The 22,954-nt window shown below is 41.3% G+C and overlaps 1 protein-coding gene across 18 annotated transcripts in view; it reads right to left on the minus strand.

Moving 5' to 3' along the window:
- Positions 1–22,954, minus strand: part of ARID1B (AT-rich interaction domain 1B) — a 336,987-nt gene that overhangs the window by 15,218 nt on the left and 298,815 nt on the right. For 11 of the 18 annotated variants that reach the window (XM_068938631.1, XM_068938622.1, XM_068938621.1 and 8 more), the window contains 5 exons: positions 21,098–21,207; positions 20,178–20,336; positions 14,210–14,419; positions 10,557–10,761; positions 1,081–1,219 (listed from right to left, as the gene is read on the minus strand). In XM_068938631.1, the coding sequence (XP_068794732.1) occupies positions 1,081–1,219; positions 10,557–10,761; positions 14,210–14,419; positions 20,178–20,336; positions 21,098–21,207 (823 nt within the window). The remainder of the gene's footprint in view (positions 1–1,080; positions 1,220–10,556; positions 10,762–14,209; positions 14,420–20,177; positions 20,337–21,097; positions 21,208–22,954) is intronic. The other 7 variants (XM_068938627.1, XM_068938626.1, XM_068938637.1 and 4 more) reach the window with 1 other exon arrangement.

The following is a 22,954-nucleotide window of genomic DNA, read 5'->3' on the forward strand; positions in this document are numbered from 1 at the left end:
CTTGCCTAAAGTTTTAATCCCATTCAACTGTGCATTGCCCTACTAGTCACGTAAAAGTCTAAACCTTTTTGAAATTTCACTAAGCTGTTTGCCTCACTACCCCAAGGCAGTGAGCTCTATAGGCTAATTATATGCTTGCATCAAAATGGTAATGCTTTTTATCAGCTTCATATGTATTGCCTTCAAGTTTACCAAGTATCCCCTTGTTCTCCTACTAGAGGAAAGACTAAACAGCAACACTTGATTTACCTCCTAGTATCCTTCACTGTTACAGAGAGGCAGTAACCTTTCTGGCTGCAGCCAACTTCATTCTAAAGCCCTTACAAATCTGGCTCAGCAAATGGAGTTCCCCTGATAATCATCAGGTTTATTCTTAAAGCAAAGGAAAATTTTTACATAATGGGAAGAAAATTCAGTCTGAGTTACAGATGATTTAAAAAGGTCATTGTTATCTTTTCTGCACTATTACAGATGAAGAAAATAAACTGTAAGTATATTAAGTTCTGAAAGTTTCTGTAAATTTTTTAGGATTCAGTGATGTTCTGACTGAAGTCAACAGGAACTTTTTTTCATGCACGTCAGTGGGCTAAGGACCTAAGGCTAAGGCAAATAGTCAGAAGACTTCACTGCAGATTAGGCTCCTTTATCTCCCCGTTCCCTGATCATTCCACTAACTTCTCTCTATACCCTTTCCGGTCTGAATTCCTCCCTCCTGAACGTGAATGACTAGACCTGTACACCAGAAGAGGGCTGTACGCAAGAAAGAAAGGCTGTGGTTCTAAGTTGGTGCTGCTGGCTTTCACCTTCCTCCTCGCTCCTCACATATTCCCATTCCCTCGTTCACACTGCCACTTTTCTGATCCTTTTCTGGGATTTAGAAAGCTATTGTAGCTCCTGCACCTTCTTCCCATTCCTTCCCTTCACTTCAAAAACAAATTGTTTTCTGCCATTTGTAAGGCTCCAGTCAGTTGGTTCACCACAGAATTAGATGAGCACCTGAGCAGCTGGGAAAGGGTGAGAGTGGCTTAAACTCTTATGGAACAACAGCCTAACAAAAAAGAAGCAAAGCACTTTTCATACCTGCCACCCTGCATAGGCGTCATCTGTCCATGAGGTGTTGATGCTGGTGTTGGCGGCTTCAGATCGCCTGGCACTTCTGTCATGGAATTACTACCAGTAGACTGTGGAGTCTGTGGGCCTTGTAAGGAACCGGAATTAGCTGGGAGATTAAAGAAAAAGGAAATTTTAAGAGGTAGCAGCCAAGTTACTGTGGAAATAATAATCATTAAGGAGAGAAACGCATTCTTTCCCCCATGAGCCTGCTTATACCATGCATCTCAATACTTTATAAGTTCCCCCCAAATCCTCTGAGATCAGGATATGCTGTGCAGTAATAGCCATCATCTTTTCTAGAACTGTGAATTTAATCTGCTGCCTGAAGCAACATGAATAGAAATCATCTAGATGAAGGATCATTTAAATCAGAGGTCAGAGGTACAAAGTTAATTGTCTATAGTTTACAACAGAGTAAATGAAGGGCTGTTCTTTGGCACAGCTTCTTTATATAATCACTATCACAACATACGCGTTTGTAAGACAATTTCAGCCAGAAGCTTTTCCTTACAAATTTAAACTGATAATATCAGTGTAAATTCATAACTTCAGCTACCACTAAAAAGCAGACGTTTCTGAGGTGAAACATAGCAAATGATTAGTGATATACTGCAACCTTGTGCCATCCTTCAGACAGCATGGCAAAAGACTGTATTTAGCAAATGCAAAAGGCAATCTTGGATAGGAAGAAAGCAATCACTGAGTGCAGAATTTGAACAGGAGGCTATGACAAATGCCCCTGGTAAATTTGTAAAAATAGCAATGAATAACTTCACAAAAGATAGTCAGAATCAACGTAGAGCACATACAACACGACTGCGTCTATTGTGCAAAGCATCTATTTCACCTCCAGAAACATTTATGTTGACATCTCAGAAAGTAATAGAGTACCTGCACCCCAGGTAAATAGCTATATTCTTGATACAACGAGCGTAGAGAAGTGTGAAATGTTCTATTCCAATGAGACTGAACAGTAATATAGGGCATTAAATGAATATATCACTTAAGCTAATGATAAAATATATTCAGACCAGTCCTGCAAAGCAGACACTGAAGTTACTATTTTCGTATGAATTCCTAGAGACAATTCATGGGAACCGACAACAGTGTATGAGGTTTGGATCTGGCTGGACATATCTGGCTGCTTGGTGCTTGTAGCTGCAATTCTTCCTGAGGAGAACTTGTAGGATCAAATCTTTCAATGCAATTGTTGGAGGGGGGGGGGGAAAAAAAAAAAAAGCACCAACAGAAATAATTCACAGAGTTAACAGACTCAGAAAGACACAGCTCTTGGCTTTTTTTTTTTTGTTTAAAAAAAACAAACTGTTGTGTAAGCATTTTCTAGTACCCGACAATCTACATTCAGCAATCAATGAGCAAAACTGGCTTTTCTATAAGAAAAGATTTTAAAAGAAAAAGAACTAAAAACCTACAAGTTAAATTCTTCTCTGCTGGGTGATGGTTGAAAGGTTTTGGATCCCACTGCCCCCCCCTTCTAAACGACTGGCTATAAACAGCTAAAAAATGGAAGGCAAATATTAGCATGAGAAGCGCAATGTCTCTGATACTGCTTTGTTAATATTCTTTGCTCTTGACCTCCATTGGCTCAGGGACACTTCTAAAGAATACAGCGCCTGAAAGTGTTTCCATCTCTGGGTTTATTAGGTCGTCAGCTATCAAGAAGGGCCCAAGAGAGGATGTGTGTGCGATATGACCTACAAGCAACCACAAAGACAATTACTTCTATATTATGCACTCACAAGGTCACCAAATAGTTCACCTATATTTTCAGAAATAGTGTCAATGTAAAGAGCGCGTACCTTGAGAGTAATACAAGTGTGCACTGCAAATGGTTACTGTTGGTACAGCAGGTACCAATTTTTAGGCAGCTTAACTCTTTCTGTTGTAAGATGTGATTTTCAGTTACTTACACTTTTGCCAAGGTTCAGTCAATAATAAGGAAGTTATCCAGATGGGTCTTTCTCTCTCTCTCTTTTTTTTTTTTTAAATCAGCTATAGCTGGCCAGCTTTTTCTAAGAATATGGCTTAGAAAAATATATGGTTCTCTTCTGTTCTCCCCCAAAAGACAAATATTTTTCTGTGCATTTTCCAAGTCAAATATGCATGTGGTCACCCTTTCCAGCCATAGCACCAATGCTCGCTTCATTTTTTGAAGCAGAGACAGGAAAGTCCATCGTAATGGCAGGGACATGTCTGTGGCAGAAAAAGTACCTTTGCTGTTCCACATTTATCCTGATCTCGTCAAATCATAAGCTTGTGAAAAATACCTCTTTGTATGCACATATTGGTAGCTTGCTATACATTCGCTGCTTAGTTGTCTGAAGATCCTGTCTGCACTTATTTCAGACTAGGGGGAGCAGGAGTTTCACTGTAATTCAACTCCTGGGTTGATGTGGGCAGCCTTGAATATGGAGCTCCGGCAAGGATGCCAGCCCACACCAGCTCTCAAAGGTTACAACTGGAGGTTGGCAAATGAAGGCAGGGAAAAAGGGTCACTGACCACTGACAGAAAAGCAGAACAGAATAAGACTGACAAGGGGCCTGGGAACCTGGAAAGTAAGATATGGATGTTGCTGAGATCAGACTAGGATCTGAGAAGACATGGACTAGATAACAGGGAGTATCAGGAAAGCCGAGAAAACATATGTCATGAGAGTTAAGGTCTGGGCAAAGAAACAGAAGTGGCTAAAAGACCTGAAGACAAAGAACTAGCAGAGGAAGTGGGACTGGCAGTTTAAGGCGAGAGACAGACTGACAGGCTGTGAAGGGGAAGATGAGTGGATGTCTGCAGATGGAGGAAATCAGGGATATATAGATGAGAAGATGGGACAAAGAAATCACGAAGAGGTAAAAATCCTGAAGAGGGGAGACTGAGACTGGCTAAGTAAGGAGAATGGGGTTGGGGATAAAAAGGCACGGAGGTAGGTTGGAAATGAAGACAAAAAATGAAACGGAGGCCTGTGCCTCCTATAGCATATACAGCAATGGGTGCTACCCTCTACAGCTTGCCAACATGCAACTGTGTGCTTTCATTAGGATACCTGGGCTGGCTCTGGGAATGACCAAGGCTGGGTAGGGCAGGACACTTGTCTGCAGGATCTTTGCTTCCTTTGCTGCAGAAGTTGGAAGGCGCATTGCAAATGCAGCAGAAGATTGCAGAGAAGGGACGATTAAAGCATCCATGAATAGCATCCAGCTGCTATGATTAAGGCAGATGATGCTGAATTCTGCCCTAGAGAACTGAACTCCACTCTTGCTCCTCTACCAAATGCCTGTGCAATACTGGGCATGTGAGTGAAACTAAATTTTTCACAAGAGGTAGTTATATGTGTGTTCCTTTCCTCAGAGGGTCTGTTTAGACACGCTGATCTGCAGCTGTGCCGAAGATGTAGGGCAACAGCTAAAATCATATACATGGCAAAACACAGACAACTGGCATGCAGAATTAGCTGATACTCATGATGTAATTTTTTGGTGGCTCAGTTCCTCATCTGTAGAATGGGAATCATATATTACTTTTCCCCTCAGACGGGCAGGGCAAAGATTGATTAATGCTTTTACAGCCCTCAGATACAGCTGTGATGAGAGCCAGAGAAAAAACAAGGAATAAATTAATAATTCTCTGCCTGATCCTGGCTTGAAAAATGTGCCATATGTAATGGCCAAGTATTAAACAGTGAGGATAACACAAAATACTGAATGGCTGCTCATTCACTGAGCGCTGTCTATTCTGTGCACTGAATGACACAGACGTTTCATGGAAGAATTAGAATGTGACTGCGTAATTAAAGAGTGTATCAAACTGTACGTGCACAGGGAAACATAATTAAGGTTGCAAAGATTATATCTCACTTTTGGCGTTTCCTAACCATTGAGCACTTGACTTTTCAAGAATAACAATATACTTTGAACAAAGGTTTTGTATACTACATGTGCACACATGTTCCTGCGTGCACATACATTAAATGCAAATCAGTTATGTTCCCTCACACATACTTAGGATTTTTACACAACACTGCTATTAGCAATGTTTTCCAATCAGAGAATATGAAAACAACCCTCTTTGTAAGAAAGTACCATATTCTTTTTTCATGTTTCACCTTAAATTTTACTTTTGCTAAGCTGCTCTCTGAAATTCTACCTCCTTCCTTTCAGGTTTTTTTTTTTCTTTTTATTACGATAGCTGCTTAAATTTGATTGCAGACATCCTGAAGCAGAAACTGCATCTTTTGAAGTGCTTCAAAAGCTTCAGTACAAAACAATGAACTAAAAAGGAAGACAAACAATAACGTTCTTCCTTTTAGCATAGGTAATCTCCACTTACATGACTCTACAGCTGACCTGCGGGTGCCCAGGAAAGTCCTTGTGTGCACATATTTAATTCTTCATCTCACACACACATCTAACACTTGCCTTTCAAGGGTCGCAACAGATTTATAAGAAAATGCTCTTAAGAGCTGACAAGAAAACCCATCCCAAATGAAAGAAAAGCGACATCTTCCTCAGTGCAGAAAGCGAGGTCCTACAACCTCTGCCACAGCTCACTCAGCGGCGCGCGCCATCCTCAGCAGCGTGGAGCTAGTCCCGCAGCGGCTGTTCCCTTGCCGAGCCTGCGAGCTGGTGAGCATCGCTTTCAGGAAAGACCCTTGATTTACCAGAGCTGAGATATGCAGTTAAGAGGGAAAGAAGAAGGGAAAAAAAAAATCTTGCCTCTTGCCAGCAGTTTTTTTCCCTTCAGAAGAGGGGAAGGGAAAAAAAAAAAAAAAAGAGTGCAACCTCTTGAAACTCCATTAATATGAGGCTGGCCTCGCTCTCTAGGATATCCCTACCTTTTGCCAGAAGCTACAAGCGTATACTCTAAAGTAAACAATGGAAAGGTTACTGAAGGTTAAGTACATTCGCATAGTTCAGAGCCGGCAGCCAGCTGCCACGCTGGGAAGCTGATTTACACAGCGCGAACCCAGTGCCCCGCTTCGGCCGGGCCGGCCGCGTCGGGCCCCCCCGGGCACGGAGGCACCTCTGTTGGCCAGCCCGACCCCGCGCCCATCCGTCTTCCGTGGGGATCCCCCGGCTGGCCTCATGACACGCGCTGTGACATCACCTGCCGGCTAAAAATAGCGCTTCAGGCAGCCGCCCGCCAGGGAAGACGGATGGGTTTGGTTACAGGCGCGCTCGCTGTGCGGCTTGCCTTGCGTCGCACGCGTGGCATGTCGCGTCCCGGCCCCCCCCCCCCCCCCCCCCAAGTCCTGTGCCTCCGCTGCCAAGGAAACCCAGCGGGGAACACGCTCCTGGCGCTCCCTCGCTCTCGCCTTCCAACATCGGCGCACAATTTCCCAGGTTTGCTGTAACGAAATCTCTGCTGACCTCAGGACCCACACCTGAGGGTTATTCAGGAGCATCCTCAGCTGCACCCCCGTGGCCATCCTGTTCATTCAGTACAGGATAAACCGGTCAGTCTGTAAATTTGAGAGTCATACAGACATAACCGCGCACTGCAGCAAAGAGTTTGCAGTGCCATAGCACAGCAATGAAAAGTAACTCCTTCATGCCCACGACGCTTTTTGGAACTTGTTGCTGGTACCTGTTCATGCTTCAGCCCAACGGCTGCCCAGAATTATTTTCAGCTTACAGTTTCCCACATAATTTGTGCATATTTGGGTCAAAAAAGGCTATATGACATGAAGCGCCTTCGTCTTTGCATGCACCTCTGGCAAGCGCTGCAGTCCTGGAAGGACGCTTACGAACCCACAGCGAGCACCTCTCGCTGTAAGGGGATGTCTGTGCAAGCAAAAGAGCAGTCAACAGCTAACATGGACTTTGGCACAGACCCAACAGCCAGGGCATAAGCCCGACAGGGGTCCTGGATACAAACTCTTCCAGTTAGCCTGTAATTAGGCATATGGTCTTTGCTGCTGAAGGCATTACCTGAGCTAGACTGATTTAAGCTATGAAACAAAGGTCTCAGCCTTCCGCAAGCCTGTCTCCAGCCTGCACAGCCCAGAGCAGCGCAAGGCACGCCATAACACACTCAGGCCCCAACCTCTCCCGAGGAGGTTTCGGAAAGAACAGAAGAGCAACTAACAGCAATACAAAGCCAAGCCATTTGTTAAAACAGGCAGTTAGTCCTGCCCTGGCTACTGTGCAAACCTCTACCAAACAAAGCCAACCAGCTGGTCGCTTTGCTGTTCTAGTCTGACTCCTTTTTCTAGTTTTCTATTACTATACTGTCCCGAATTGCAGGGTACACGCACTAAACTCTGCACCCCCTGTATGCACCATCTACTTCACCAGAGTGATGTCGTAAAAAGCAGAAATGATGGGAGAGTCCCAAATACAGAGCTATAAGCAAAAGGACCAACACGAGCCCAGAGCACTGCATCATAGTCCAATAAATCTCACTTACAAATCACATCCTTTCCCCAACTGCGCTCTTCTATAGGAAACTGCTCCCTACAGTTGTTATACTGCCTTTCCTAGCATCCCCTTAATGATTACACTCTAAAGATCATCTGTGAGACAGCCAGCCACCCATTTGCCCCATGATTGGGAACACCTGCAACAACTGCCCTGCTCTGAGCTGCACTTCAGCCTGTTCTCCCCAAGCGTAGCATTTACCTGGGAGTTACATAGAAACTGAATTCTTCTCTGGACCAGGAAGGCTTCTAATCCCTGTATATTTTTACTAGCAATTAAACATTTATTTTTAAAAGTTTTACGAGGATCAGCTGATTTATAAACTCTCTCATGATCCTGACTTCATAGCATCAGCTGGTTAGAATTACATAAAATACAATACCCTCCTCTCTGAGACAAGTCGCCCTGCTTTTTCATCAGAATTAACTTAGGCACTAACACTGTAACTAGTTCTCTGCAAATGGGTTTGGCTTCAAAGTGCCTCTGCCTACACTGAGCTGACTGCACAACAGAGGCCCTAATGTTTAAAGTAAGGACCTGTCAAGGCTACTGTTTCTTGTTGCATTGGGCTCCTGTTCTATGTGAACGCCAAAGAGCAACAGATTATCTAAAGTACATCCACAACTCGACCTCCTTTGTGCAGTTAAAATGTTAATGTCCGTATATGCTAAAGAAAAAGGCACAAGGGAAAAAGCTGACTATTAAGAGAACAGGCTTCTACTCTCCGCAGCATCTATACCCCAGCGGGATTTCATGTACTAAAGCTGATACACACTGGGAAAGCCTTTCTCCGTACAGAAGTGCAGTCCATTCAGTGACACGAGTTCTTTTCTAGCCAACAAAACAAACCTTGAGATCTTTGCTTCCTTCCCCCTCTTCCAGTCTCTGTGTCCTGCTGTGTTTTTATTTTAGAAAAATAGTTTCAGTTCTCTTCATAGACAGTTTGTTTGAACGTTATAATAAATTTAAACTCGGACTTTGTCGTTTTCATCTGTAGCGTGATGATGCAAAAGGACTTTGTGAAAAGGCACATTTCCCATTCCTTTGTTTCAAGTCTACACATTTACATACTGATTCCTCATCTCAAAATTCAGCCTATTTATTTTGATTGTCCCTGAACCGAACTACTGAGAACAGTGTTGGAGGGGGAAGTGCAAGAGAGAAGAGAAAAAAAAAGCAGAATACTGTTTCAATTTCAGTACTGCTGTTTAGCTTTTTTAAGATGAATTTCCTTTCAGCCTTGTTAACAAGTCTGCCAGCTTCAGCTCCCCTTACCAGCCTTCTCCGGAGGTGACAAATAAATGCAAACATCTTTTAATTTCAACAGTGGTGCAAATTCTGGACACCTTGTGCCTGTTTTAGGTAGACAAATATTTGGATTATAGGCTTCGCTTCTAGTACTAAGTGTTTTTTCCCCATTTTGTAAGCTGGTTTTGCAAAGCAACATAACTATTTTCTATAATAAATAATCAGTGTTGGGGCTCCTGATGATCCCAAGTGTTAACAAGGAAGAGGAATTATTTAAGTGATTACACGGAGAGATGTAGCTAGGAAAATACATTTGAACTAAACACCCCCCCTGAAATTCTTACAGAATACATTAGTCCGTAAAACGGAAAGATTTAAGCCTTAGCACCTGTATCTGTGACTCTGCTGACAAAGCACTACTGTAAGAAATGATCTTGTAAAGGCAAGAACCGTATGATGTGATTATAAAGGTCTTTGCAGTTGCTAGTATCTGTGAGAAGAATTCTCAAACTGGGGCCTTACAGCCTGTACACTGCCCGGAGAGCTTGCTGGATCCCTGACTCGCTACTTCCTGTTTTCAGCTAGTGAACTGCAGTAAAAGACATTAAATTATTTTAAATACTTTTTACTTATATTAAATGCTGCCTTCTAATGCAGGAAACTGCTTTAAGTATTCCAGGAATGATATTCTGTTGGCAATAAGAGGAGGTGGTCAGCCTAATAGTAATTGTGATGACAGGTATTAACAAAATTATTGTATTGGTCAGAAAAGTCTAATAACCAGCAAATCAAAGGGGAATTTTCCTCTTCCACAGGTAGCCCAGGAGTCAACACTATAGAAAATTACTTGTTACCTCTTTTTATATGTGCTTAAAACACTACTACTTAAAAAATTTTCCTGCATTGAATATCAATCGTGACTATCAAATCTTGAGCTAAATTAATACGGAAAGAAAACACTGTGGTTTCAGACACCACAGTGTACATGCAAAGAGACTGACCAAAATCAAGCATCTCCAATGCCAATTTTTCAGACAAGATAATGACAGTGAAGCTAACAGCTAATCTGATATACAGGATTAGCAGCCACAGACTAAAGAGCGTGTCTCTAAACTACCAAGCCTAGTTGTGAGGATACACCATAGTCTCAGCTCTCTCCATCTGCCGCTCATTCAAAATGAACTGTATCAGAGCAACTGTCATTAATCTGAGAGCCACTGGACTGATTAGTCCAGTGTCGGCCATCCTTACCCGTATTGAGTAGCAGTTTTACCTCCCGAGAGCCATGCTGAATATTCAGTTTCAGAGCAACAGTAATGAAACTGCAAGCAACAGAATCTGATCTTTAGATAAACAGACACACTTTTTAATACTGGGTGCCTCGTGTCTAACACACGCTACAAGCATATCCTTGCATGATGCTATCTTTCTTACTATGATCACTTTGAATCTGTAAGGTTGAGAAGCAAACACTTAAGCATATGTTGACGCACACATCTCTGTACGTTTGAGCGGGTATGTCTGTCTGTATGAGAGAGCAATGACAAACTGGGTACATAACGTCAGTAGCCCTTCAGTGTTAAATGTGACTCGAGCCAAGAGCTAGCTGAGGTTTGCAGACAAGACGCCAAAAATGTATTTATCCAACTAGTTGGTCCTGCGTGAGCAAGAGATGTTCTAAACACACAAAGTGCAATCTAACGAGTATCTTCCGCATATTAAAAAATGGTTGTGTAAGAGGCTGCAGTTTTTCTACTTACCAGGAGATGGCGGCTGAATCTTAGGTTGTTTCTTAGTATCTCCAGTGCTGAAGACTTCTGGAGGGGGCTCCTCCCCGCGCTCAATCTTGCACTCGAAGGCGAACAGGTACTGAATGTACTGTTTCTTCAGGGAGCTGGCTGCACTGCTCGAAGTGCCAACGTTCAAGGTGGTTGCCAGTTCACGCCACTTCTTGTTTTTATTAACCTAGCACAATAAATGCACTTAATGTCTTGGTTTACTTTTTTTTATTTTCCTCTTTTAACTAGTGCTCATTACTCCCACATGCAGTAATGCATAGACAACATTTACAGTTATAAAACCATTAAGAAACCTGCTGATAGCTACATAAAAAGTCTTGCTTGTTGAGTCTTCCGCATGGTGCATCTTCTAAATGCTCTGCACTCTTCCAGGACCCATGCTCTTCACTTAGCAATTCAACTCCAAGCAAACGCACTCACTCACTCTCTCCGACACCCACTGGCATCCACCCCATTCTAATTAAAAAGCAGCTTCTAAAAACTAATTTTATAAGCAGTAACAGTGTTAGTCTGCAATTTAAGTGTTTGAGCACTGATATGAAAAATAATTTTCCCTCCAAAACAGCCTCGAGCTGTCAAACAGTTTAGCCTGTAATTCCTGGTTCAAGTCCTTTCACTTTAGGGTGTCTTGCAAGGACAGATCAACGATCCTTTTGCAAAATAAGAGGCAGAGTGAAATGAGACCCCTGAATTAATAAAGGCAGACTTCAAACACATGGGGCTAGTCCAGCAATACTCTGTATTTCAGTGCTGACTACGTAACTCTGGTCCGAGTCTTGTTTGCAGTGGAAGGCAAAGAATATCGAAAGAATTTTTTTCATAAATTCCTCAAATACTGCTGATCTATAGAACAGCTGAGTTCATTTGTCATTCTGGACGATACCACTGGCTCATTTAGCTGTACCAGTAATAGCAGGCGGTATTTTTGCAGTAATGCCCAATGTTCACTCAAACAGTTGTGCAATTGCTAGATATGATCCAACGAGGGGAGGCAGCACTGAAATAAATGGATGTTGAAGGTCTGGCCTCTAGGCAGAGGCAGGCATCTAGGCCTCTGTTGGGGAAGAATTCTGATTCCTGCATGCCATGACGACTAGCACTTGCCCTGAGCCATGAGATTTTATGATCTTATGATCTTTTATGAACTCAACTTCTGTAGCAACAAAGGTTATCATTAGCCATACTGCTGCTAAAGTCTATGTGGCAGCAAAGGAAATGTTTCTTACATTTCTGTTTTTAATAACACCATACCTGTTGCTAGTCAACAAAGACCTTTTGGGGATAGTGTTAATAGCAGGCAGATTGGCATGGCTCTGTGAAGTGTTTTTATTTCTCTGGTACATCCTGCAAGAACCCAGGAGTTAAAGGAGAAGAGATTTTTGTAAACTGCCCCTGTTGAGGCTTGAAATCCAGTTACACAGCCCTTCCTGCCTGCTGACTTAGCTCTAAGTGGTGCATAATGAACACATTGCATAATGCAAATAGAAACATTCATGCCTAAATGCCCAGTATATTGGCATTTAAAAGAAGATTGCCAACAGCTGCTCTGCTCATGTTGGGACCCCATCATGTGCAAGTACTCAGATAGAGAATGTGTACCACTGCTGCACAGCTACAATCCCTGTCACTCTGTGAGCAGCATCATGAGACATGGAGCGTAGCGGTTGGAGCAACAACTTTATAGGATAGCACCACTCAGATGCGTTTAAATAAATCTCATCAGGCAAAGCCCTGCACCTCTCAGCAGCCCCAAACAGATAACCATGGTGATCATTCATGTGAGCATAACAGCAAAACCAGGAGCCTTTATTTTCAGTGTAAATTCTTATCAGTACTGAAGCACACAAATCTGTAACTCAAGCTCCTTCAAAAATTGAGTCCAAGTGAATGGCATCTATTCTTTGGCAATGCATAATGTCTGTCGCAAATTATCACCGAGCCTTCCAAAATAAAATAAATTTCCAGGTAATAAGCAAACATGAAGGACTCTTCAGCATATCTCATTTGAACCTCACCCTCTTGCTTAATTTTTAAAGCTAACAGCCATATACTATAGCCCCAGTCACACCATATGAGGCAAAGGAGCGGCATGATACAATTTACCTATAATAAAGTTTCTCACCTGAAAGTAATCAAATCTTTATGATACTGGGGGGCATGAACTGATCACTGAAAATGTCAGGATGCCATCCCTTTCCCATATTTAGCATTTAACAACCAGCAAGGTGAAGTGTGTTAGCGTTTTTTGCTTTCCTTTAATAATAGGAATAGCTAACATCTCTAGATCAGAAGGGCCAATGATCTAATTCAGCAGTCAAATCCTATGTTGTAAAGTGTGCTATTAAAAACAGCATTAAAAATGTTTTCATTTATGTTGTGTCTTTCCTGAACTAACCGGATATATCATTAAAAGTGCTCTGAGGATTTAATTTCATTTGCCATATTTTGGTGTTTGAATTCTGTAGGTTAGTGTGAAATTATATCTATTTTCATGTTAAATATTATATATAGATTTTTATCTATATATCTATGTTGAGGGCCTAATCCTGCAAAACACTGAACATCCACAAATGTTCTTAAATCCATGGAAAAGCCAAGTCGCAGCACCTAGCCAGACTGATACCCTTGACGCAAGGGATAAACTATATGTTTTGCAAACATCAAGTAAGGAGAGATGACTGAATACTGAAGCTAAGATGGCTTCTACTGACCATTTCACAGCTATTCTCCTGCTCTCCCTTTTGACAGTGCTATACAGACAAGGAAACATTTGGTTCTGCTTTGAGGTGGTCAGTTCTATAGAACCCTAAGTAAGTTATTTTCCACACATCCCTTTGCAAAATTCCTAGTTCCAGTTAACCAGTAATACAAACTAAAGCTTCCCCATTTGCAACATAGCAAATACTCTTGTAGTCTTATTCCTCTTGCTGAGAAGTTGTATGTCCTGTCTTCTAACACTGGGGTTTTTATTCTCACCTCTTCCTGGTTTTTATTTTCCTTCATCTCAATTAAGTCATTCACCTCTCCTTTGTTATCGTTATGTTTATAAGGCAAAACAAAACATCACGTTAGCATTTTCCAAACACCGAAAGCACAGTCCATGTCTATGGGATAAACGTACAGTATAGAGACGCTCAAGAGATGAAAGGTTTGGGACAAAGGACAGTGTCTCAAGAAGTGTCTCTCTGCCACTTCTCAGGAGAGATGAACTGAATTGTCCTAGAGGCAGTACACCTATCTGAGAAGGACGGATTTCAAAATCTCCTTTTCCTTTTAGCTCATTCCTTCCAGCCCTATCATCTGTTTCTTCCTCATGACTTTGATCCAGTGGCCATCTCCTTTCTCCTCATAGGAGTATTACTGGATTCCCATAATGGATAGCAACTTAATCTGTCTTTATTGCTGGTCAATTTTGTTTCAAACTGTGCACTTTTAGCACAATTATGCAGATCAAAATACAGTCCAGAAAAATATTGCAGCCTGATCATCATGAAGCGCTATTTTCTTTGCTCTGTTGTCAGCACTGAAAGGTAACAGTGTAACCAGAAGAAAATATTCTAGAAAGAATGTATATTACGTTTTTGAAATGTTCACTTTTAAGTGTTTCTTCTCACCTGTGCTAAACCTCCAATCTCCTTGACACAGACATAGAGCCTAAACAGGTCCAGGGGCTTCTTGCCCACAGCTGGCAGACTAGCCACAGGCGTGCCCCTCTCCTCCATGAAAGTGAGATACCGGTCTACCCACATCTTGCGCTCTGGCTCGTTTCCTAGTTCATAGACTTTTGTGATCTTCTCTCCAGTTGTGGTAGAGGAACTTGATTTCTAAGTAGCAAAAAGAAAAAAAAGAGTTGGGGGAAGGGCGGGAGGGGGAGGGAGAAGAAAGTAAGAAACTCACAACACTGAAAAAGAGAAGATGTCAAACAAACTAAAGCTATCACACAACAGTCAGGAATGAAGGCTACTAGTTCAGGCACAAACAGTACATTCTGTCCATATACTGAAAATTCAGCTTTGTAAATAAAGGGCCCAAACTCCCCATTTTCTTATATATTTCACGGAGCTGAACTTTGAATCCCAGAAGGCAAGTTTCTGATGTTGCCTCATGTCATTTTAATAACAGGTAGCTCTCACATAGTGCTTCTCATCAGTAGTTCGGGCAACATTAAAAACAAGTTTGTCCCACACAACTTTATAAAATCCTAAAAACAAACCAAATCATCTCCCTCCACCTTCCCAAAAAGAAAGATGCTAGAAAATCTAACTGCTCTACCAGAACCAGAATTACACAATAGCCTAAAACATAAATTATGGCAACCCAGCACTCTGGAGAGTAGTGCTCAATTTAGATAGTCATAAACAGTCATGCTCTACTATTTCTTCTCACCACCGCTGGCCAAAAGAGAGATGAATAACAGTGGCTAAAGTGCAAGTAGATTGGTGGCAATACTCTGTGTGATCTGCCAATTAGCTGCACGGTCATGAGTTACTGCTCTCCTCTCTTGAAGGATGAAAGAGAATAGCCATTTCATATACCCTACCTCTGGAGAGAAAATGTATACTATGACCTGAGGAAAAACAGGGATGCACAGCAACCAGAGCCGAACCACCACCAGGAAACCCAAAAGAGGTGGAAAGAGCAGAATTCTCTCTCATGCCGCAGAATAGCTGGAGTGAAACCATTCTGTTGCCTCTATTCTGGCTTTACAGCTAACAAAGGCTCAAGTTATCTTTATGCCCTTTTCTCCTCAGTGTGGAGACTGCACAAAGTACTGAGGCTGCTACACAAGCTGGAACGTTTCACTTTATCTTTTCTCCGCAGTAGACCCCTGTGAGCTGGGCTCTGCCACACATGGATAGACTACACGCTCTCTAAAGTGCCTCCAACCTAACAGCAGATGTGCTGCTTCTGTTGCAGGAAGACCATCTTGCTGAAGGGGAAGTGATTTGCCCATTAGTGAAGACAGGGTGGTTCAGAGTTAAAACAAGTGGGGCAAAGACGGATATAAAGCTTTAGGAAAGGAGCCATATACATGAAGGTCTGCAGGAGGAAACGTATTCTTTATATCTGTGTGGCAAAATCATAGAATGGGTTGCTGATTGCAGTAGATGCTTCTTCAAACTCATCTAGCCAATCACCCTTTCCTTTTGTAACCTTTCCTTTTATTTTGAACGTGAGACAGTACTATTTTGAAGTAAGCAACAATTTATTTCTATTTGAGCATCTCTAAGCAAGACTCTAAATGCACCTCAGGGATGCTACAGACCCACCCACTTGTCCATGCCCCACATAGCGCTGACAAGGGCTGGCACTCTGACATCATGAGAGATGTAGTGTGGTAGCATCTGACTGTGAGTGATTTTAAAAGCATTGCCACCCTTCATCTTGCACATGTTAGCCTGGAAAACATGACAGGCTTTAGCTGAAACTTGGAACCCTGGAGGAAAGCCAGAGAAGAAATGGGAAGCTAAGAGGGGGTGACCCAGCATTTCCACGAGCCATTGTTGTTCCTTCTAGTGAACGGATATTAATTCTATTTAAATACATAGCCTCCTGTAAAGTTGTTTGCCACGCTTTCTAATTCTGTAACTTCTTTACAGCAATCCTTCCTAGTGGCAGATAATATTACCTTCCTTGCTTAGAAATGAGGCACACTCTTGAATTCACTTGAGTCGGATTCAGTTGTGGTGTAACTCCTACTTAAGTCAGAGTCAAAGCCGAATTTGGTTAACTGATACTAAATGGATGGCAAGGAAGTACTTTGACATAAACCCTGTAGATTATGCAATGAAAGCACAAACTGTTTCTGTAATGGAAATCCCTTCACTCAAAGTAGCACTTTCTACGTATTTGTGTCTTTAAACAAAATTCAGCGTGTTTTCAACATATACACTATGTCAAAGATTTTTTTGGAGGCAGGTGGGAAAAACAAATTAGGCAAGTCATGTTGCTAAAAATTTGATTTGCAATGAGAACAGACATATGATCATATAAATTTGAACAGCTGAACAAACTGGAACTACCCTATTACCAACTGCAGTAAGGACGAAGTTACTCTACTGTTCATCAGCATTAATTTTCATCTCACCCTTGTGATGCCACAGAATTCCAATTTAAGCTCTAAGCTTTCAGAGAGCAAATTTTCTATGTGCTTATATTTAACGTACGAAGCAACAGAGTAGCTTTTATTTCATTTTTATGCAAGTTCACTATTAAAAGAACGTTCAGATTTACCAGTTTTATGTTTTCACTTTTATACACTAGGATTTTCTTTTTAAAATCAAATTTGGAGCAGAATGGAAACTGGTTAAGAATTTTTCATACTGGGTGCTTCTACTGCACGTCTCAAATGATGTTGCTTTTCAGCAGTGTTGCAGCAGGCTCTGAAATGACAGTCTAATCTGAAAACTTTTCACAGCTTACAGAAGGTAAGAAGGGTTTCTTACTGTGTGAGCTTTCAGGTTGTCATGCTTTGCAAAATGGGCACAATTTTCTTCTAAAATGAAATGTTAACTTTAGAAGAATGCACTGGAGGGAAAAATGCTATTCCTCAAGAGTAAAGATCTTTTCCTCTTCTGTATTTTTATAAACTTAAATACATAAAAATGACAGATGTGTGCAAGCCCGTCTATACACATATTTTAGTTCCTACGGGCAGATTCAGCAGGAAGCCTACATCTACTTACACATAAATATTAACCCCCCAAAATAAGGGTTTATTACAAGAAGATCCCATGAACAGACTGCTAAAAACGGATACATGCCAGGCTATGCTGGAAGAATGCAGATCATGAGCTTTTCTTCAGTAAGGTTCGCTGATAATTTTGGTGATAAGAGCATGCTGGTGCAAGCCTGTTGCACATACCTTTACTAATTTAGCTGCAGCTTACTCTGCCCTCAGTCCCCCATAGTCTTGTATGGTAAGTTTACAGAATCCTTCAGAACAACAAAGTTTTCTGTAGGAAATTCTGCTTTAAAGCAGAAGGCAGTTGTTTCTGTAGATAATCTGTATTTATAGAACTATCTAATATTCACCTCCATAATAAAGAATTTACCAATACTACACTTCCTATATCGGCCTTTTTCACTGCAGGACAAGGTGTGCGCACGCAGGCAACAAAAAAGCAGCCCAAGTCCAATCTCTGACAGAAACTTTTGCAGGAGAAAATGCTCCGTCAAGATTTTTTCCTGAAGGACTCTGCAGACCCCCTCATAGCCAGCACTGTCGTTATACAGTACTATTCAGCTGCCTCTAGTGTACGTGTAGTCCACGTACAAAAAAGGACAATGAACAACATTTTATGGGGTTTTCATAACCTACTGTGCTATTCATGTTGCAGTGACCCTGTGCAGTGCATACCCACACTTTCAAATCTTCTTTTAATTAATTCAGGGTCACCTTTCCTCTACCAGGGATGGACATTATACATAGAATTAGCATAGCAAAACAGTGCCCTTTTCCCTATACACCTGAAGAGCCCTCAAAACATAACATTCAGCAATTCCTTCTCTACATTTTCTCATTTCACTTCTGTATAGAAAACACTGAAAGAGAGGATCCACTTAGGATCCCAGGGATACTGTGAAGTGAATGACAGATCATTCATCCTTGCTTTTATCCACTGCTAGAAAGGAGAAGTTGTGGCACATGAAGCAGCTTCAGAATTTAATAAAGGAATGAACAAATTTAGGCTTTTCTCAAGCGTAACCAAATGCCAGCAATCAATCGTTCCAGCCTATGTCAGACAGCTGTTGAAGTCGATGAAGTTATCCAATATGCTGGCCTTCATAGGTAAAAAGAGATTAGCTAATTTACAGCACTTATCTTGCTATCACTTTAAAGCGCAGTATCTACCCATTTCCATGTACTGAGAAGCTAACGGAAGCCAAAGATGCAACAGCATTTGAAGAGAACGGCATTCAAAAGGGCTCGAAAAACGAAAGCACAAACATTCCCCATTTATATATTCCAGTGCTGTATTTTGTCGCATTTAAATGGAAAAAGCTCCACATAAGTTCATGACGGCTCTCGGATTTGTTAAGCGGTTCATACAATGAGCTCAGGAATGCATTACCACTTGGTAGCGCCTTTTAGAAGAACTGGATGTATTTAGACAGCCTGTGCAATAGCTCTCTTGCTTTCCTCCAGGAAACCTTGCAAAGAAACAATACCTTAAACACTACTAAAAAGAAAACAAACCCAGTTTTTGGTACCACCCTTTCTGAAATGCTTTAGAAAAAAAAGAGAAGATGGGACTTTGTGGGAACAAGTAACACCAGCTGCCTTCTGAGACTCAAAGTCGTTGCCAAATAAACATCAAAATTAAGGGGGTGCATTTTATGTCATGCTACCCCTCTGCTTGGGGGATTCACTAGACGTCTGATTTTTGGAAGAGTAGACCTTTTTGCCCTCCAAATGGCCTTCCTCTGTTTCCCTTGAAACATACTTGTCAATGTATCAAGAATTGTTGCCACGTTAACCGCACATTAACATTGGAAAAAAACCTTTATATATTGCAGTATTTTGCTAAAGTGAAATTATGACCATTATTACTTTTACTAAAAAGAAAAGAAGAGGAACAACATATATTTTCCTAATTCAAAAAAACAAAGCAAAAATGATCAAGTGGACATTTGCTCCCCATAGGCCACATATGGCTATGTTTGCATTCTCTTTTTTTTATACACACACACACACACACGTATGTATACAGATTTTCTATGTATGCATATGTGTGTGTGTGTATATTTATATCTGAAAACATTTATTTTTAGCTCCATGCATCTCACACAGATTTTTCTTTATAACCTATACCAGACAGACTAAACATTATTCATCTAAAAAAGCAATTTTCTAAAAATGTAAATACAAGAGGTTTTTATCACCCACAGTTTGGGTTTTTTTCAAATTAAGTGAATGAAGCATATCAGAAACAATATTATTTGACTGTGCCCTGATAACCTAGTAATTGTATTTCCAAACGCACAATTCAGAATTAAAAATGTTTCCAAAACATACATGACAGTTTTTCCGTGGTGCTGAGCCTGTAATTCAAACTTTGACAGACAGAACTTAGTTTCAGTAGGGGAGAAGATTACTTGTTTTGTTTTGTTTTGTTTTTTTCTAAACAACACTAGCAAAGACAAGTGCAGCAAACAGAGTGAAGTCAGTTGTGTGAAGGAGTTTGGGCCCAGGAACAGCAATGGAATCGTCCTTAACAACACAGTCGGCATGCTTGGAAGCTGATGCATTACAGGAAGGATGTTTTCTTCACAACAACTGCTGTATTACCAGACAGCACACTTGGCATGATGCACGCAATTTTACTCTTTCTTATTTCAAAATTACTGTTGGGACAAATTTTGCCCTTGGCTGAGCATGCTCGGGCCCCACTGAAGCCAGGCAGTGGAACTGACAGTCATGTGTCCGAGAGCAGAATTTGTACCCAAGTGTTATAAAGAAAGAAAACTGTTTAGTGGATAAATAATGAAGAAAAGGAATTTATAAAACAAACAAGCAAGCATTAAAATATAATTAATTACAAAAAATAAACAAAAACCAAAAAAACCAGAGCCACTTACAGGGCTTGATGGAGTCTTTGGCCAGCCTGGGCTGCTAATGCTATCACTTTCATCTCCATGAAATGAGGAGATGCTAGCAGAGCTTGGGGACATTGGGGAAGGGACTGGCAGGTTGCCTGGGGTTGGGGGCTGAGAAATACCCTGAGAGCTGTAGCTATCCTGTGGTAGAGGAATAAAAAAAAAAATAATATGACAAAGGCAGGGCAAACTTTATTAAAAACAAAAAAAATACATCCAGTTTAACAGACTGACCAATTTTTTATATATAAAATATATATAAACAGAGAGACACATACAGAAAACACACACATATATAAATATATTTATATATATATATAAAAGGTAGTAAAACAACATTGTTAATTAGTATAATTTGGAAAGTTTGCTGGATGCTTGGCTAAAGTCACTAAGCCACCATGCTTATTTCAAGCTCACATGGAATGCTAAGCATGGGTTTCCCCTTATGAAAGAAAGAAAAAAAACAAGCTGTTCACCTTATTTTATCAAATAAGGCAAGAAAGCAAAATATTAAAGTATGTTGCTGCTGCTGAGGCGGCCAAAACAGGAAGCTATAACTGAAGGCAGAGAAAAATGGCTGCAAGTATCGAAACCAGGCAAGACCCTTCTTCCCCACCCACCTGGCACAGCCAAATCCCCACGCAACTTTTGGCTTGGGTCGCTTTGCCCCCGCAAGTTAAAATGCCGTAAGAACTAGTAACTTTCAGATCCACACAATGAAGGAAAAATAAAAGAAAAAAAAAGAAAAGAAAGAAAAGAAAAGAAACAAACAAATAGATTGCACGTGAATGGAAAGGCATGCAGGAGAGAACGGAAGTGGGTAGGCCAAAACCAGAAGATGGAGGACAACACAGCAGACTTCTGCGGGCCGAACCAACACCACGTGCGGAGGAGGTAAATACCTTTGCCTTGCTCTCGGGCTGCGGGGCTCCTTCGTCTTTGCCGTCTGCTTTGAGAGGAAGGGGGAGTTTGGACTCACCGGGTGTCATCATATCTGCAAGACCCATAGGTGCTAATCGAAAACAGGAGAAACAGTTAAGCATGACTATGGTTGGCTTTGCAGGAAAAACCGCTTCCCGCGGCGGGGCTCTGCCGACACGTGAAGCGCAGGTTCCCCCACCTCTGGCCTTTTACTCTAGCGCTGGAAACCTGCAAACCGCTGCAGCTGAAGGGAGGAAGTAAAGGAAAACCAAAGAGGGAAGAATACAAGCGCCATACAACAACAACAACAACAAATTTTTACAAAGTGAAAGACGCTTTCTATGTTTCCAACGGTCTTTGCAACTGTCTACAGATATGACCATTACACCTTTTAAGAGGACAACAGTCTATTTTAGTAACTACTGTGCTTTCCCCTTATTTACAGACTAACATAAGTCAAAACCAAACGGCTTCTGCTCCCAATTTTGAAACCGAGGAAAAGCCTGAAATACCCAATTATGCTTCTGTGTTAAAGCTGATGTCCCACAGATCAGTTACTGCCTCTGCCATCTCCAGGACAAACTCCTCAGCTATTGGGAACCTTCACTACACAAGTACAAGCTGCAAACCCTGCTCTGCTGGGAAACGGCGTTCAGCTTTCCCCTCTCGTGCCGAAACGAGGTGGGACTATAACGAACGTGCAAGCGTCTGTCTCAGATAACAGCCCACAGTCGCTTCCCAGGGGTGCGAGGAGTTTAAGAGTTTTTTTTATTTGAAGATGCAAGTGCTAAGTATAGTGTTACTGCTGCAGAGCTGCTGGGTTCCTCGATTTCTAAAAAGATGCAAGAAGAAACATTCAGGTAAATACACAGAAAATACCCAGCAGAGCAGATCCTAGGAGGTGCTCTGTCACTGAATCAATGCAAATAGCCAAAGAACAACAGCAAGACGCCGGGTGATTTTTTTTTTTCCTGCAGAAAACTATGTGCACAGCATTTACAAAAGACTGGATTCTCTTCCCTTCCTCTCCCTCTTTTTCTCCCCAGCATGGTCTTCTTTCAAAGAAAGATTTGCGATAAGAAAAACATGGAAGGACACACACAAAAAAACCTATGAGGCAAAAAAAAAAAAAAATCTAAAACTTACACATTTTTTAGAATCGGTAAAGTATCACTGCTTAAAAAGTATATATATATAAACCTGATCATTACTGAACTAGTCTGCCTTTCTGCAAAATGACAATGCTGGCTCACACTAGGCAGTAGGCACACTGTGTAACAAGCCAAAGAGAGGAGGGGGAAAAAAAGCTTTAAAAATATTTCACAGATTGCCCACTACAAAATGATTATTGCACATATTCATGTATTACTATGTTTTAGAAAATAATTAGTTTTAATTACAGCAGTGAGAGCATGAGCAGGACTCTGGCGAATATGCTGGCAAGCTTTGCAGTGCTAATTTGCTAATATCTTTAGCATCACTGCAGGTTGAGACTATGGGTCTGCCAAAAAAACCTACCCAGCCATGTGCCATGTGAGTTTACAACTGTATGCTCAATATTCAGCTTTGAACTGCCGGTGTTTTTCTTAGGCACATTTTCTTGTTTTTTCAAAGCACTGTTGTAGACCAATCAAGCCTTTAAAGTCATCGCAACACATAAATCATAATTGAGATTAAAAAAAAATTGGTTGCAATACTTAAGACTTCAAGAATTGGAACAAAAAGCCTTTTTCAAGTGATGCAGCTGCAGAGAAAATCTATTAGGATCAGCTAAAAATGCTGTTATTTTTATGTATATGTGTGAAACCTCAACAAAACAGCCAAGCAATATTATACTG

The sequence above is a fragment of the Struthio camelus genome, chromosome 3 (genome assembly GCF_040807025.1).
Source record: "Struthio camelus isolate bStrCam1 chromosome 3, bStrCam1.hap1, whole genome shotgun sequence".
NCBI classification, from domain to species: domain Eukaryota; kingdom Metazoa; phylum Chordata; class Aves; order Struthioniformes; family Struthionidae; genus Struthio; species Struthio camelus.